We start from the raw sequence: 15,038 nt of genomic DNA, 5'->3' as shown, positions 1-15,038 counted from the left end.
TCAACAGTTTACATATTCACCCTTAATCAAAACGGAAAAAGAGAGCATAAAGCCATAAAGTAAAATTCAGTCTAAAAAGCTGTAACAATTTCTTAAATACAAACGACCCAATTTGTTGAGATGTGAAAAAGGCAAAAACAAGTCACTACATGAAATTGGATGTTGTAGGCCCAATTTGTTGAGATAGTAAAACCGAATCATTTTTTATCAAGCATTAGGTTGGAAATTGGTTGGCCCATAGAGTATGTAAAATCAAAGTAGAAATGGAGAAAAAGTGAAAAACAATGAAATCTTTCTTGTTTATTTTGATTTTTCTCAAAATTTACATCTTTTCGATTGTTATCATCTTATAGGTCTTTTGCAACTCTCTTGCCTTTGTCGTGCTTGTTCTGGTGGAGAAAGGAGTCGTTGTTTTGTGGGCTCTTGTGTTATGTTGTGAAATAGGTTTGGTGACATAAAGGCCCATTTCTATGATGAGCTTAAGCTAACCAAATTATACATTTATTGTTAGATTGCCTCTAACATTTTCACAATACCTTGTGGTTTGAGTCTTTGAGATACTGTTACCATAAGATAAGACCGAGATATAATAACCACGTGCTCTCTATTAAAATCCCAAGCGTGTGGGTCAGAGTCTAACTCGATTAGAGAGAAGAAAAAACTTGTTCGAGGCTTCGAAGAATGTCGATGTTAATGGCTGTCAAAACAACTTCACTCTGTTGTAGCAGCTTAAACCTTACAGCTTCACCAACATTCCGACGGAACCCACGCGCGGCGAGATTGGTGAATCCGACAGCGAGAATCCAAACACGTTTTCATCGCCTGATTGAAGAACAAGGCATTGTGCTTATGCCTGGATGCTACGATGCCTTATCCGCGGCTATTGTGCAGCAAACCGGATTCTCCGCTGGTTTTATATCCGGTTACGCCTTATCCGCTTCTCTCCTGGGAAAACCCGATTTCGGTTTGCTAACGTGCGCCACCTTTTTTTTTTTCTTTCTTTAGTAATTTTTTGTTTGTATGCTTTCGTTTTATTTGTGTTCTTTCGTCGTTTTAGACCACCGGAGATGGCTGCGACGGCAAGGTCGGTGTGTGCGTCAGCTCCTAATATACCCATCATTGCAGATGCTGGTAAAGTTGCAAAATTTTGATAGTATAATAAAGACATCATTAAAGAATGCAAGAAGCTTAACTAAAACCAAAAAAGGAAAAAAAACATTTAAAAACATTGAGTCGTTGATTCTTTACCAAAGATTGAAAGTATCAATCTTTCTTGGTTAGAGTCGCTTGCTTGCTTATAGTTCTCTTCATAGCTTTTTGAAAATAGTGGATTTGCTTGGTTATAGTTCTCTTCATAGGTTTCTTTTGATCTTTTCAAGATACCGGTGGAGGAAATGCGCTAAACATTCAAAGAACCGTAAAGGATTTGATTGCAGCTGGTGCTGCTGGTTGCTTCCTTGAGGTAAATTGCCTTCTTTTTTTGTCACCTCTGCTTCTTTGACGAGTTCCTCTGTCTTAGAATTGATCAAGAGTCTTTGGATATTGTTCATTTAACATTTGATTGCTTCATTCTTGTTAGGACCAAGCATGGCCAAAGAAGTGTGGTATGTGTGAAATCTTCATTTTCTAAGTCACTGTTCTAATGTCACTCAATGGACACACTTGACAGATCATAATCTCAATGTGTGTGTTTTTGTGTAGGTCATATGCGTGGTAAACAGGTGATACCAGCAGAAGAACATGCCGCAAAAATAGCATCAGCTCGAGATGCTATTGGAGACTCTGACTTCTTCCTTGTCGCAAGAACAGACGTGCGTGCTACTTCTGCAAAATCAGGGCTTGAAGACGCCATTGCACGTGTTAATCTATACATGGAGGTAACAAACTTGTTACCAGTAAACAAAAAAGAAAAACACAATTGATGTTAAACTCTAAGCAGAGTTGTTGTAAATTTGCAGGCAGGAGCTGATGCTTCCTTTGTAGAGGCACCAAGAGACGACGATGAGCTCAAGGAAATTGGAAAACGCACAAAAGGTTATAGAGTTTGCAACATGATTGAAGGAGGAGTCACACCATTACACACGCCTGATGAGCTTAAAGAAATGGGATTCCACTTGATAGTTCACCCCCTTACCGCACTCTATGCATCGACTCGAGCTCTGGTCGATGTTCTCAAGACTCTTAAAGAAAACGGTAGCACTCGAGATCACTTGCAAAAGATGGCTACTTTTGAGGAATTCAATAGTTTGGTGGATTTAGATTCGTGGTTTGAGCTTGAAGCTCGCTATTCAAACCTCAGAAACGCTCTTGGGACAACCAAATCATGAAGATAGGGACATTTTTTTTTTTTTTTGGAACTCTCTCAAGCAATGGTCTCATCAATAATGTAACTATTGCCGTTGTTAGAAAAACGTATTTAAGTATATTAATGGGCCTTAATGGTGTTAAGTATAGGCCCAAGTAAAGCCCGCGAAAGGTATTTTGTGAGTCGTCTCTTTTCTTTAAACCCTAAAACCCAGACTAACAAAACTCGCGTCGAAGTCATCTTCTTCGCTTTTAAACCCTAATTTTGGGATTCCTCTGCAGTCGTAAAGTCTGCATACCATGGTTGAAGGAAAGGGCTTCCTCGTGAGCTCAGTGACTGAGCTTCACCGTAAAGAGAAACAGAAGAAGAAAGGCAAATCTGGAGGATTCGAGTCACTAAATCTCGGACCTAATGTCTTCAATGCAATCAAGAAAAAGGGTTACAAAGTTCCTACACCAATTCAGAGGAAGACGATGCCGCTTATTCTCTCTGGCGTCGATGTTGTCGCTATGGCTCGAACCGGTTCTGGAAAAACCGCAGCTTTTCTCATCCCTATGCTTGAGAAGCTCAAACAACACGTTCCTCAAGGAGGTGTTAGAGCACTCATCTTGTCTCCTACTCGTGACTTAGCTGAGCAGACTCTGAAGTTCACCAAGGAACTTGGCAAATTTACAGGTTGGTTTAATGAATTCAATTTACAAACTTTCCCTTTTGTTGTTGAAAAGGGATAGTGATTAAGGAAATTTGTTGTGTTTGTTATATCAGATCTTCGTGTATCCTTACTGGTTGGTGGAGATAGTATGGAAGACCAGTTTGAAGAGTTAACAAAGGGACCTGATGTGATTATTGCTACTCCTGGGAGACTTATGCATCTTTTATCTGAGGTTGATGATATGACGCTAAGGACGGTTGAGTATGTAGTTTTTGATGAGGCAGATAGTCTGTTTGGTATGGGGTTTGCTGAACAGTTACATCAGATTCTAACTCAGTTAAGTGAGAATAGGCAGACTTTGCTATTTAGTGCCACTTTACCAAGTGCCCTTGCTGAATTTGCAAAGGCTGGTTTGCGTGAGCCTCAGCTTGTTCGTTTAGATGTTGAGAATAAGATAAGTCCCGATTTGAAGCTTTCGTTTTTGACTGTACGACCGGAAGAGAAGTATTCTGCATTGCTGTACTTGGTTAGGGAGCATATAAGTTCAGATCAACAGACCTTGATATTTGTTTCGACAAAGCATCATGTGGAATTTGTCAACTCATTGTTTAAGTTGGAGAATATTGAGCCATCTGTATGTTATGGTGATATGGATCAAGATGCACGTAAGATTCATGTATCAAGGTTCAGAGCGAGGAAGACTATGTTGTTGATTGTGACAGATATTGCTGCTAGGGGTATTGACATACCATTGCTTGATAATGTTATAAACTGGGATTTCCCTCCGAGACCGAAGATTTTTGTTCATCGTGTGGGAAGAGCTGCCAGGGCTGGTCGTACAGGCTGTGCATATTCCTTTGTTACACCTGAGGATATGCCATATATGTTGGATCTTCATCTGTTCCTCTCAAAACCGGTCAGGCCAGCGCCCACTGAGGATGAGGTCTTGAAGAACATGGAAGAAGTAATGACCAAAACTAGTCAAGCAATTGATAGTGGAGTCACCGTCTATGGTCGTTTCCCACAGAAAACCATTGATCTTATCTTTAATAGAACCAGAGAAATGATTGATTCATCTGCAGAATTAGATTCCCTTGAACGAACATCCACCAAAGCTTTTCGCTTGTATTCAAAAACAAAACCCTCACCGTCAAAAGAATCCATTAGGAGAGCAAAGGATTTACCACGAGAAGGCTTGCATCCCATCTTCAGAAGCATTATTGAAACTGGGGAATTAGAGGCAATGTCGTTTTTCCAGAAAATTAAAAATTTCAGGTGAGTAGTATAATCATCGTGTTCTATTTATGTCCTTGATACGACCAGACTTCAAGATGGTATGATCATATGCACTTTAATACCAACGTTATTAATTAGAATAATGGCTGATATGTGCTAGACCCAAGCAAACGATACTTGAAGCAGAAGGTGAAGTTGCCAAATCCAAACATGTGAAGGTACCCTCGCTATTCCTATCTTATTTTCCTTCCCTTTGTTTGTTTGACTATTATAGTATTTATCATCTTTCTCAAAAATCTGTACTTGGCTGGTAGTTTATATGTGTATTTCTGATATTTCTTTATAATTAGCCTAAGCCAAACCGTTTTGGTTCTTGTGCAGGGTCCCGCTGGCCAATGGGTTGATGTGATGAAGAAGAAAAGAGCTATTCATGAGGAGATCATCAATACAAGACATCAGCAGAATCAAAAGACTTCCAATAATCATTTGGAGATGGTATTTCTTGCAGTTTCTAATATTAAACTGTGCCACATGCTTCTTTCTTTGCCATTAGTTTCACTCACTTAAATGTTTTGATATCTAGGAAGCTGAACCTACAACTTCTTTTGTTGATGGCACAGTAGAGGGAAGCAAAGGTATGCGTGCTGCTTGTGCTCTTGTTATTTTAATTCTATGTTAAAGTCTGTTATAGTTGATCTTTTGAATAGTTTGTGGTGCATGGTTGGTTTTCCACTTCTTTGGTTACCTTACCTTCAAATAAACTCTCCATTGTTTTCAGTAAGCGGTAAGAAAAGAAAGGCACAAGAAACCTTCAAGGACGATGAATTCTTTATCAGCTCCATACCAGTAAATCATGTATGTTATTTTCGTTGAATAAAAGCATTTTCTGTGTCAGTACGCATTAGCAGTCAAAGCTACAATGCTTATGATCATATTGAGATGATGCAGAGTTTGACTCTTTATTACTCTTATGCACGTAGCATTCAGAGGCAGGGCTATCTCTGAGGGGTAACGAAGGATTTGGATCGAATAGGTAAAATGATTTTTGATGTGGCTATTTGTGACATTCCATAGAAGGATCAAGGGATTGCATTTAAATGTTGCAATAACAAAAATTTCTGTCAGATATTGACGATTTCGGATTGTAGGTTGGACGCTGCTGTTCTAGATCTAGTTGCAGATGATGGGCAAGGGATAAAGCAGCAACAATCAAATTATCACTGGGACAAGGTAAGAGTTGTGGTTACTTCATAACAATTGCCCCAACTGTAATCTTAATCTTTTAAAAATATTGGATTTGTCTTTCTTAACAGAAAGGTAAGAAGTACATCAAGTTGAACAATGGAGATCGAGTAACAGCCAGTGGAAAGGTAGTAAAAGTGTCTTTGCTTTAAAACATTCGATGATTCTCTGGGAGGCTTTAAGCCAACACTAAGGTTCTTGAGACTAAATAGATAAAGACAGAGAGTGGAGCTAAAGCGACTGCAAAGAAGACAGGGATATACAAGAGATGGCAAGAGAGGTCTCACAAGAAAGTATCCCGAGACAGCGGTGATGCAGACGAAACCACACGAATGTCAGGTAATTAATGTTGGACAGCGTTTTTTTAACACAAGTTCAGCGTTTTGCCACCTTTGAGTTGTCAATAGGTCTAAAGAGAAAACTTGGCAGGTAGAGGAGGCCGAGATGGGAAGAGACGGCAAGGATCAGTGCCTAACGCACATGTTCGTTCAGAGATCAAAGATCTGGACCAGGTGCGTAAGGAGAGACAGCAAAAGGCAAACAAAGTTTCTTATCTGCAGAGCAAGAGAGGCGGAAGAGGTGGAAGAGGTGGGGCCAGGGGAGGCCGTGGTGGTGGGGCCAGGGGAGGCCGTGGTGGCAGCAGGGATTTTGGTGGTGGAGGAAGGGATTTTGGCAGTAGCAGCGATAGAGGTGGAAGAAGTGGCGGTAGGGATTTTGGTGGTCGTCGTGGTGGTGCTAGCACTAGTAGCAGAGGTGGTAAGAGAGGAGGAGGAAGAGGAGGTGGAGGTAAACGTGGGAGAGGAAGATAGTCATGAAGAAGAAGACTGTCTTCAAAACTTTGAGCTTAGGCAAACTATTACTTGCCAAATTGTTATATCACTCACCGAACCTTCTCTACTCAAATTTTGTGCAACACTTTATAATCTTGTTTTTTTCTGCAATTTTGGTTTTCATGTATCAATAAGTTGGTTGACGACAAAAAGAAAGCGACCCAACACTAGACACTTGTACTGACGATTCGTTGTTTCATGTCAGGTTAAGTAATGATGACATCAGGTATAGTACAACAAGGTTCTATGGTGTAGTGGTTAGCACTCTGGACTTTGAATCCAGCGACCTGGGTTCGACTCCCGGTAGGACCTTTATTTTTTTCATTAGCCATTTCCTTTTTGATTGTGATTCTGTGATCCGTGACTCACCTTGAAATCCAACTCAAAAGTTAAGCGTATTCAAAGTGTATCTGTAAGTAGATAGAAGTTATTATCCATAAAACAGGTTGGGTAAAAATATCTAACCGGATTCATAGCTAATATAATAATAACTTCCCTGTATCAGTCTCTTGAAATATGTATTATTTCTTCTGCAACGCTCAACAATCCATAATGCAATCATGTTACGAGGTCCAAACGCGATCGTGTTTTAAACTCTATACTCTTTAGGGTCTAATGGAAATGTCTAAATCATTGCCTAACAAGTATTTTGAAATGGAGAATAAGCAAAAAGGAGGAAGAAGAGAAAAAGAGGACATGAAATGAATGATAAAAAGCACTAAGTAGACAGTTAAAAAGAGAGAGTGTTGTTGTAGTCCCCCGCTCAAAAGCGGCGCAATTAGTTTATTAGAAAAGTGCAGATCATCACTGTAAAGCCAATCTCTTTTCTTTTTCAGCTTCTTGAAGCAGATCAAGATCAAGAAAGAACACTTTTGTGAACTTCTTCTTCCCCACATCTCCTAAAAGCTTCACACACACCAAACCAAGCGTTTCTTTTCTTATCTACTCGATTATCAACACATCTTTTCCTGAAACTCCTTCCACATCTTTGTCTGATCATGGTGAAGGAAACAGTGTATTATGATGTTCTTGGTGTCACTCCCTCTGCTTCTGAGGAAGAGATTCGCAAGGCTTATTACATCAAGGTTAGTTTTTCTCTCTTTTTTCTTTTTGAGTTGTGACATAGATCTGTGTGTCTTTGGTCTGACTGATTCTTAAATCTTTAGGCAAGACAAGTTCATCCTGACAAGAATCAAGGTGATCCTCTAGCTGCTGAAAAGTTTCAGGCAAGTTAAAATTCTTTTAATGTCATTCATTTTTCTTGTTATAATATTATTTTGATCAAATCAAGTGTTTTCTCTTCTTCTTGGAGACAGGTTCTTGGTGAAGCTTACCAGGTTCTAAGTGATCCTGTTCATCGTGAAGCGTATGATCGGACTGGAAAATTCTCAGCTCCCAAGTAATTTTTTCTTCTTTTTTTTCTCCTTTTTTATTATGTGTTTCTCTCTTCTTTATTTGACAATGTTTAATGGTGTTTTTGATCAATTAGAGAAACAATGGTTGATCCAACGGCTGTTTTCGCTCTTCTTTTCGGAAGTGAACTATTCGAGGATTATATCGGTCACTTGGCTGTTGCATCAATGGCTTCCACTCAAATGGCTTCTGAAATCGAAAACTCTGATCAGTTTCAAGACAAACTAAAGGCAAATCAAAAACCATATGTTATAACTAATATAACCATCTTCTTGATCTGATCTTACATAAAGAAAGATCTTTGTTTCTTTTGCAGGCTGTTCAGAAAGAAAGAGAAGAAAACCTTTCAAGGTTTCTCAAAGATTTTCTGAGTCAATATGTCCACGGAGACAAAGAAGGATTCATAAGCCGCGCAGAATCTGAAGCCAAGAGACTTTCAGATGCAGGTACTGTATTTTCTCCTTCCTTCTTTTTCTTTTACTTTTACATTTCCTCTCATTCTGAATTGAAGTCTTATGAATGAAGCTTTTGGAGCGGATATGTTGCATACAATTGGATATGTATACACAAGACAAGCAGCTCAAGAACTTGGGAAGAGAGCTCTTTACTTAGGAGTTCCATTTGTAGCTGAATGGGTTAGGAACAAAGGTCATTCTTGGAAATCACAGATTAGTGCAGCTAAAGGAGCTTTACAGTTACTTCAGCTGCAAGAAGAGAGTAACCGGAGATTAAAGAAAGATGGGACTAGTCCAGCAAATGAGTTAGAGTCTCATATTCAGACCAACAAAGAAACATTGATGGGATCTTTGTGGAAACTTAATGTTGTCGACATTGAAGTGACTCTGTTACATGTGTGTCAGATGGTGAGTAGTGCTTTAGATATTCTGTTGCTTATATTCGAAATCTCAGACATAAGATTCTTGACAAAAACTGGTTTAGGTCTTTCGCGAAAACAATTTGAGAAAGGAGGAGCTCAAGTCTAGAGCAATGGCTCTCAAGATTCTTGGGAAGATTTTTCAGGTTTTCAATAACATTTACCATAATCACATTATCTGATCTGTTTATGTTTCTTGTGCTGATTCAAGATTGTTGTTGGCTTGTGCAGCAAGAAAAGCAATCGAAGAACGGTACAACATCAAGAAAAGAAGATGAAGACAGCGACGATGATGACAGTAGCAGCGATGACGATTCTTCACAACCACTTTCATACAGAACTCCTCTGCTTACTCAGGTACAATAGATTCTCACTTTTCAAGTCATTTCTATGAATAATAATGTAAAAACAGAAACTTAGATTCTTGATTTGACATTTACAGGGGATTGGTAGACTTTTCAGATGTCTCTGCAATCCAGCATTCGATGTAGACGATGATGAAATTGTATACAAAGGCAAATGATCAATACCACACTCAAATATTTCAATTTGATGGGTCTCACATGTGAAATGTGATGCAGCTTCTTAAGTTATTAATTCTTTATAAATATATGTAATGATGATAATTGATGGGATCAAACTTAACAAATTGTTAAAATAAGTTTATTTTCTAAAAGAAGAAAAACTCCACTACTTTGTAATCATTACAAGATTGCTATACTGTTTTGTTGTAATTTTCTTTCTATCAGTGTTATGCTATACACTCAAATTGAGTATTCATTCAACAATCAGTCCAACTAGAACCTGGATTCTTTGTCACATTGTTCTCCCTCATCAGTTTTCTTACAAGCGCCGAGCTTTCCCAATCTCCCGAGGTTGCGAATATAGCGGACAACTGCACATAAGCAACTGAGTTCTCAGGTTCAAGCTCTATAATCTTCTCAGCAGCTTTCTTTCCCATGGCTTTATATCCATTTGCTACACATCCTCTTAGAATAGATGACCACATGCTTCCATCCACATCGAAAGGCATCTCTTCTACAAGATTTATAGCTTCTTCCACATAACCAGCACGAGCCAAAAGATCAACCATACATGAAAAATGCTCTTTATCTGGAACAAAACCATGATCAACCTTCATTGACTCAAACAATTTTCGTCCCTCTTCGACTAAACCACAGTAATTGCATGCTGTTAGAACAACCATAAAAGTGATCTGAGTAGGTCTTATACCAGCAACACTCATTTTCTTGAACAAGTCAATCGCTTCAAATCCTTGACCATTCGTAGCATAACCTGATATCATTGAGTTCCATGGTACTTCATCTGATTTAACCATTGTATCGAATACTCTCCTGCCATGCTCAACGAATCCACACTTGCAGTAGAGATCAATGAGAGAAGATGATACTACTTGATCAGAGTCAAGACCAACAATAGTTGCCCTCGCAAAAACTTGCTCACCGAGTTCGAGAGAAGATATACTTGCACACGCACTAATGACACTAGAGAGGCTAACCTCATCTGTAGGCAAATCCAGCTTATGCATCTGATGGAAATACTCTAAAGTTTCAACAGTACAACCATTTTGACTGAATCCGTTAGTCATTGAGTTCCAAGAAATCAAGCTCTTATTTTCAATTCTCTCAAATACCCGTTTTGCATCATCGATTCTTCCGCAGCTGAAATATACCTTGATCATACTGTTAAGTAAGATAGTGTCATAGGATTCGACCTCACTGAAAAGTTTGCAAGCTTCCATTGGGCTTCCACACTTGGAGTACATGTCAAGCAAAGTGCTAGCTACAACAATGTCATCAATTAACCCAAATTTACAAGCATGACAATGCATTTGTTTACCAGTCTCTAGGAAGCCCAAACCGATGCAAGCATTTATAACCGCTGCCAGCGTACGAGAATCTTCCCGGGTTTCATTCCTCATCTCATTGAAAAGAACCAATGCCTCCATTTTCATATTGTTAGCAATATAGCCTGAAATCATAGAGTTCCATAGAATTACACATCTGTTACTTTTCCTATCGAAAAGTCCTCTAGACTCATTCACTCTCCCACAATTTGCATAACCTGAAATTAAGGCAGATAGAGAATGGTCATCAGGTTCCCTAATCTGCTCCAGCATATAGCTTGCCATTCTCAAATCACCACACTTTGCATACACATTAACTAAAGAACTATTCATTTTCGAGTCACATTCAACACCACCGATCAGAATCTGAGCATGTATCTGCTTCCCACATTTCAAAGCTTCTAACTCAGCACAAGCTTTAAGAACTGTCGTCAATGTGATCGCATCAGCGCTAAAATTCAATTCTTTAAACAACCTCAGAGCTTCCTCTGCATAACCGTTTAAAATATATCCATGAAGCAGAGAGTTCAACGTCACAACATCTTTTTCCGGCATGGCATTGAATAACCTCCTAGCGACACTTAGCTCACCAGCTTTAGCAAACCCGGAAACAACCACGTTCCAAGAGTACCCATCTCTTTCTGGCATCATATCAAAAAACCTCAAAGACGTTCCCTTTTCCCCAGAATTCATGTACCCTTCAATCATAGTGTTCCACGAGAAATAGTTTCTATCAGGCATTTCGTCGAACAAGTTCCGCGCAATTCCCATTTTACCAGACCGGGAGTACATTTGGAGGAGATGGTTAGCAACAATGACAATTGAACTAAGAAAACCCTTCTTCAAGAGCAATCCATTGGTTTGTCTCCATAAAGTTTCGCGATTTCTGCTGCTGCATGATTGAAGAAGACGTACGTAATAACGCCGACAATCTACTTCCATAGCTTGGAGAAAACTACTTGAAAGATAAAACCTGTAACTACTATTGTACTTCAAAATCATTTTCCGATTTGGTTTTAACCATTTCCGGTTCCGGTTTAGTCTCACATGCAAAGCAGCATCATCTTATTTCTGTGTTATTCATTCTTTAATGATATGATTATTGATTGATGGATGCAACTTAAACAAATTGTTAGAAGAAATAAGTATTTCGCGATTCATTACAAGATTTTCAAGACTAGGTAATGTTAAAATCTTAAGATTGCATCAAAGACAAAGAAGGAACTCAAAGAAGCTTTATTAACACCATATGGTTATATGTATGTACACACATACTAGAGAGTAGTAGACCCTCTGGCTCACACACCGTTTCAATGCGCCGGGTGAGGGTAAACGGTGTGAGTGCGGTGAGCTTGAAGGATACAAGCACAATGAACAGATTGTAGATTCAAACAACCGCTCATGACAAGTGAATGTCTGCCTGAACAAGTGTGGAGAGCAGGGAATGTATCACAGACAGCTTGAACAGCTGAAGGTGTTAGGTAAGTGCATTGACTAATGTTAAGGCTTCTTAGTCCTTCTTCATCGAATTTTCCTTTCTTTACCGCTCGCCACATCTCGTGTTTGTTCTTGACTCCGCTCTGAGCTAAAGAGTACATTGCTCTGTCTGTAATGTTTCTGCAGTAGTATAACCCCAATGACCTCAAGTGAATGCACCGATTCGCCAAAGCCACAACACTCTCATCTGTAACAACAAGAAATGTTTAAGAGATGACAAAGAAACTCTGGTTCGGGTTTCTCGGTTTTACCTGTGATTAGAACACAGCTACAAAGATCAAGAGTTCTTAAATCAGGACAACCATAAGCTAAACTCATAACTCCATCATCACTTATATTCTCACACCATCCCAAGTTTAGTGACTGCAACTGATTGCAGTTTTCTCCAATAGCCTGCACAAAACGGATGAAGAATTGGTCGGTTATCATCGAGACAAAGAACATAGAAAGCTAATAGTATTAGAGAGAGTTGAATCTTTAAAAGCCACCTGCAATGTATTGTCAGATACAGCTTCAACACAACCACAAAGATTCAGAATTTTGAGCTTCCTGCAAAATCTTGTCAAATGCGCAAGAGCAGTGTCGCTGAACGAAGTGCAGCCGCTAAGGTTGAGTTTAGTCAGGTTAGTACAACCACGAGCAAGTGAATATAGGGAATGGTCAGTGATTTTCGAGCTTTTGCTTAAGTCCAAATCTTGTAGCTCATGACAGTGATTTGCTATGGCTTCCACCGCGTTGTCCTCAAGCTGCGGTTTGTCCTGTCGCAGTACTAAAGTCTGAAGCTTTACGAATTTGGGAGCAAGAGATAGAACCAAACTGTTCATATTCTTCTTGCACCTAAAGAACAAACAACAAGCAAACACAAAAATCAAAATCATCCTCCTAGTTAAATACAAATTGTGATCAGTCATCCAGAAACTGTCCTCATAACAAAAATCTGACCAAATCATAAAAAAGTTTGACTCTTTCAATCACCAGGCATGGTCTCATCAATTTATCATCCATCAATCCAAATATTTATTCAAATCCCAAAACACTTTTTCGCATATAAGTATCTTCTAATACAAACATCATAACACAATCAAACAAAGAATGAAACAGAGACATACCAAGAGAGGGAGAGGCGAGTGAGGCCAAGGGAAACAGCATCTCTCCAGCCACTACAAATACAAGAAGCAATGATCACAGTCCGATCATCAACAAGGTTTAAAATCTTCATGAGAAGCTCCACAGGGATATCTTTCCACTCAGAGATCAAAACTCCTTCCATCTTCATATTCTCGAAACAGAGGTTAAGTTCTTTTCTTGTTGCTCCTTCACTCACCATCCTTGAAGCGGTTTCTTTGATTCTAACACCACGAGATCAAAAGTAAATATGAGAATGAGAAATGAGAGAGAAAGAAGATAAATAAATATCTCTGAGTCTATGACATCAAAAGACGACAAATGTAAGGAAATAAGGATTGAGTGAGATATGGTCTTAAAACTCTTTAAACTAAACTGCAAGCATTAATGTCTCTCTATGTGTAACTCTTTTTTAGGACATTAATAAACAAAACCCCATAATTAGTGCTTAATTTTGAAAACTGAAGATCTTTGATCAATAAAACCAATTATTCTTTTCTTTTGCTGGATGGATTTTTCCAGAAAGTTGGAGAAATTACTTTATAATTTACAATCTAAAAAAACAGAGACAAAAATTTAGGAGAATGTCCATTGACTAGCGTAGGACCAGTTTTTTTGCTCACCAAAAAACAAAAGGATCAAAACTTTGGATTTTTTTTTCCGGATCATACCTCTGAAATCGTGTTCTTCGGTGCCTTGGGTTTCTCTTCGGTTGAATTATTACTAATCCGTTAATTTTTTAAAGCTTTTTAAGCTCTTTTGATAACGAATTAACGATTCACGAGATAAGATAGACAAAATCAAAAAGGAGTTTTGAATATAAAAGGGAAAGAGGCAAAGAGTAAACGTACGGGTTATGACTATATGACACGTGAACTGCCACGTGTCTAAAACTGACAGGAGAATACAGTACTATTACAAATTATATTCCAAATTCGACGACTCTTTTACGGTTATTTTATTTTATTTTTATAACCATAGTTGTAATATCTAATTAAAACGAAATATTCGGAAAATATTCAAGAGAAGTTATCTTATTGAAATTGTTAATCTAATAATAATTTACGTAACGGAATTGACAAAAATTGAGAACTTTAAATAATTGATTACAAAGTTGAGTCGCATAATGTAATTAAACTCGTTTACAAGTCGAGAGATAACGTCCAAAGATATATCACTGTTTCATTTATTTAAATTAAGAAATGACCTTTTCTCATATCATACGTTCCTCGTTTCATTAACAAAAATAATTATTATATGATTGTTCGAACTCGGTTGTGATGGACATATAATTGTAGGACTTGAGGGATTTTTGCTGGTGTAAAATTAGCTCTTTGTTTGTAGAACGTTGCATAAACTAAGTTCATAACATTAATCAATTAGAACTTACAAGACAGTGTAAAACAACTCAAATATTATGTTTTTGTATCTATAGAAGTAGAAAAACAACACCAACAAAAATAATAAAAAAGAGTGAATTAGTAACTTATAAAATGACATTATCTTACATAAAAACGTTACACAAAAGAATAATCTCCATTGTAAAAAGTATAGCTTTCTATTTGTATTTTCTGAACTCTCTGTGAAACCCACATGCACCTATAAACTTAATGGACTCTTTCCTTCTTTTACTATTTTACTAGCTTCGAAGATATTTTATCTTGTGCAAATAAAACAAAACCTATTTTCATGAAAAAGACAAGAACTATTGTACAAGAATTGCAGATTTAATAGCCAGGAAATAAATGCACCTTGAATTAAAACAAACTATGAGATATATTTTTTTTTTTAAAACAGAAGAAAAAACGCAACTGGTAAAGATAACAAAAATGCACATTGGGGGCTAATGAGGCCTTTGAGTTGGTGGGCACGTTTTTTGCTCTAATGGGGCAGCTTCCCACCAAATCTTCTTCATTCCCTCCACCTCCCATATCATCCTAAAACCCAAGATTCAGTTAGTTCTGTGATAATTAGTACAAGTTATGTTATTAATTAAC

General features: G+C 38.1%; 5 protein-coding genes and 1 non-coding gene across 9 annotated transcripts; 4 read left to right on the top strand and 2 right to left on the bottom strand.

Annotated features, from left to right (window-relative positions):
- Positions 1 to 550: 550 nt before the first annotated feature.
- On the top strand, positions 551 to 2,488 carry AT1G77060 (Phosphoenolpyruvate carboxylase family protein). Its single transcript, NM_106356.3, has 6 exons — positions 551 to 974; positions 1,058 to 1,131; positions 1,380 to 1,462; positions 1,580 to 1,604; positions 1,702 to 1,877; positions 1,959 to 2,488. Exons 1-6 carry the CDS (start codon positions 682 to 684, stop codon positions 2,325 to 2,327), a joined length of 1,020 nt encoding a protein of 339 aa, NP_565148.1. The 5' UTR covers positions 551 to 681; the 3' UTR covers positions 2,328 to 2,488.
- On the top strand, positions 2,476 to 6,388 carry AT1G77030 (putative DEAD-box ATP-dependent RNA helicase 29). Its single transcript, NM_106354.6, has 11 exons — positions 2,476 to 2,980; positions 3,071 to 4,232; positions 4,354 to 4,411; positions 4,575 to 4,688; positions 4,777 to 4,828; positions 4,972 to 5,048; positions 5,174 to 5,226; positions 5,342 to 5,423; positions 5,507 to 5,563; positions 5,648 to 5,774; positions 5,865 to 6,388. Exons 1-11 carry the CDS (start codon positions 2,605 to 2,607, stop codon positions 6,242 to 6,244), a joined length of 2,538 nt encoding a protein of 845 aa, NP_177829.5. The 5' UTR covers positions 2,476 to 2,604; the 3' UTR covers positions 6,245 to 6,388.
- A 117-nt stretch (positions 6,389 to 6,505) lies between these two features.
- AT1G77040 lies at positions 6,506 to 6,577 on the top strand. Its single transcript has one exon. It is a non-coding gene; the product is annotated as a tRNA-Gln (tRNA).
- Positions 6,578 to 6,944: 367 nt separating this feature from the next.
- AT1G77020 (DNAJ heat shock N-terminal domain-containing protein) lies at positions 6,945 to 9,288 on the top strand. The gene is made up of 9 exons (NM_106353.4): positions 6,945 to 7,350; positions 7,432 to 7,491; positions 7,582 to 7,664; positions 7,755 to 7,908; positions 7,995 to 8,124; positions 8,204 to 8,541; positions 8,618 to 8,698; positions 8,784 to 8,909; positions 8,995 to 9,288. Exons 1-9 carry the CDS (start codon positions 7,264 to 7,266, stop codon positions 9,073 to 9,075), a joined length of 1,140 nt encoding a protein of 379 aa, NP_177828.2. The 5' UTR covers positions 6,945 to 7,263; the 3' UTR covers positions 9,076 to 9,288.
- A 15-nt stretch (positions 9,289 to 9,303) lies between these two features.
- AT1G77010 (Pentatricopeptide repeat (PPR) superfamily protein) lies at positions 9,304 to 11,421 on the bottom strand (the record flags this gene model as incomplete). The annotated part of the gene is made up of 1 exon (NM_106352.2): positions 9,304 to 11,421. The coding sequence occupies one exon, from the start codon at positions 11,419 to 11,421 to the stop codon at positions 9,334 to 9,336; it is 2,088 nt and encodes a 695-aa protein (NP_177827.1). The 3' UTR covers positions 9,304 to 9,333.
- A 70-nt stretch (positions 11,422 to 11,491) lies between these two features.
- SKP2B (RNI-like superfamily protein) lies at positions 11,492 to 13,984 on the bottom strand. Of its 4 annotated transcripts, NM_001198486.2 has the most exons (5): positions 13,713 to 13,984; positions 13,026 to 13,265; positions 12,405 to 12,753; positions 12,168 to 12,309; positions 11,492 to 12,103 (listed from the first exon to the last, which is right to left on the bottom strand). In NM_001198486.2, the coding sequence occupies exons 2-5, from the start codon at positions 13,241 to 13,243 to the stop codon at positions 11,730 to 11,732; spliced, it is 1,083 nt and encodes a 360-aa protein (NP_001185415.1). In that variant the 5' UTR covers positions 13,244 to 13,265; positions 13,713 to 13,984; the 3' UTR covers positions 11,492 to 11,729. The 4 variants fall into 4 exon arrangements, with proteins under 4 accessions (NP_001185415.1, NP_565147.1, NP_001322102.1 ...); NM_106351.4 differs by lacking the exon at positions 13,713 to 13,984 and having other exon boundaries at positions 13,026 to 13,645; NM_001334757.1 differs by having other exon boundaries at positions 11,496 to 12,309; positions 13,713 to 13,859.
- Between the last annotated feature and the right edge of the window lie 1,054 nt (positions 13,985 to 15,038).

This window comes from Arabidopsis thaliana (assembly GCF_000001735.4).
Source record: "Arabidopsis thaliana chromosome 1 sequence".
In the NCBI taxonomy this organism is placed as follows: Eukaryota; Viridiplantae; Streptophyta; class Magnoliopsida; order Brassicales; family Brassicaceae; genus Arabidopsis; species Arabidopsis thaliana.
The sequence above is the reverse complement of the archived record's forward strand: the minus strand, read 5'-3'. Positions and strand labels throughout refer to the sequence as shown.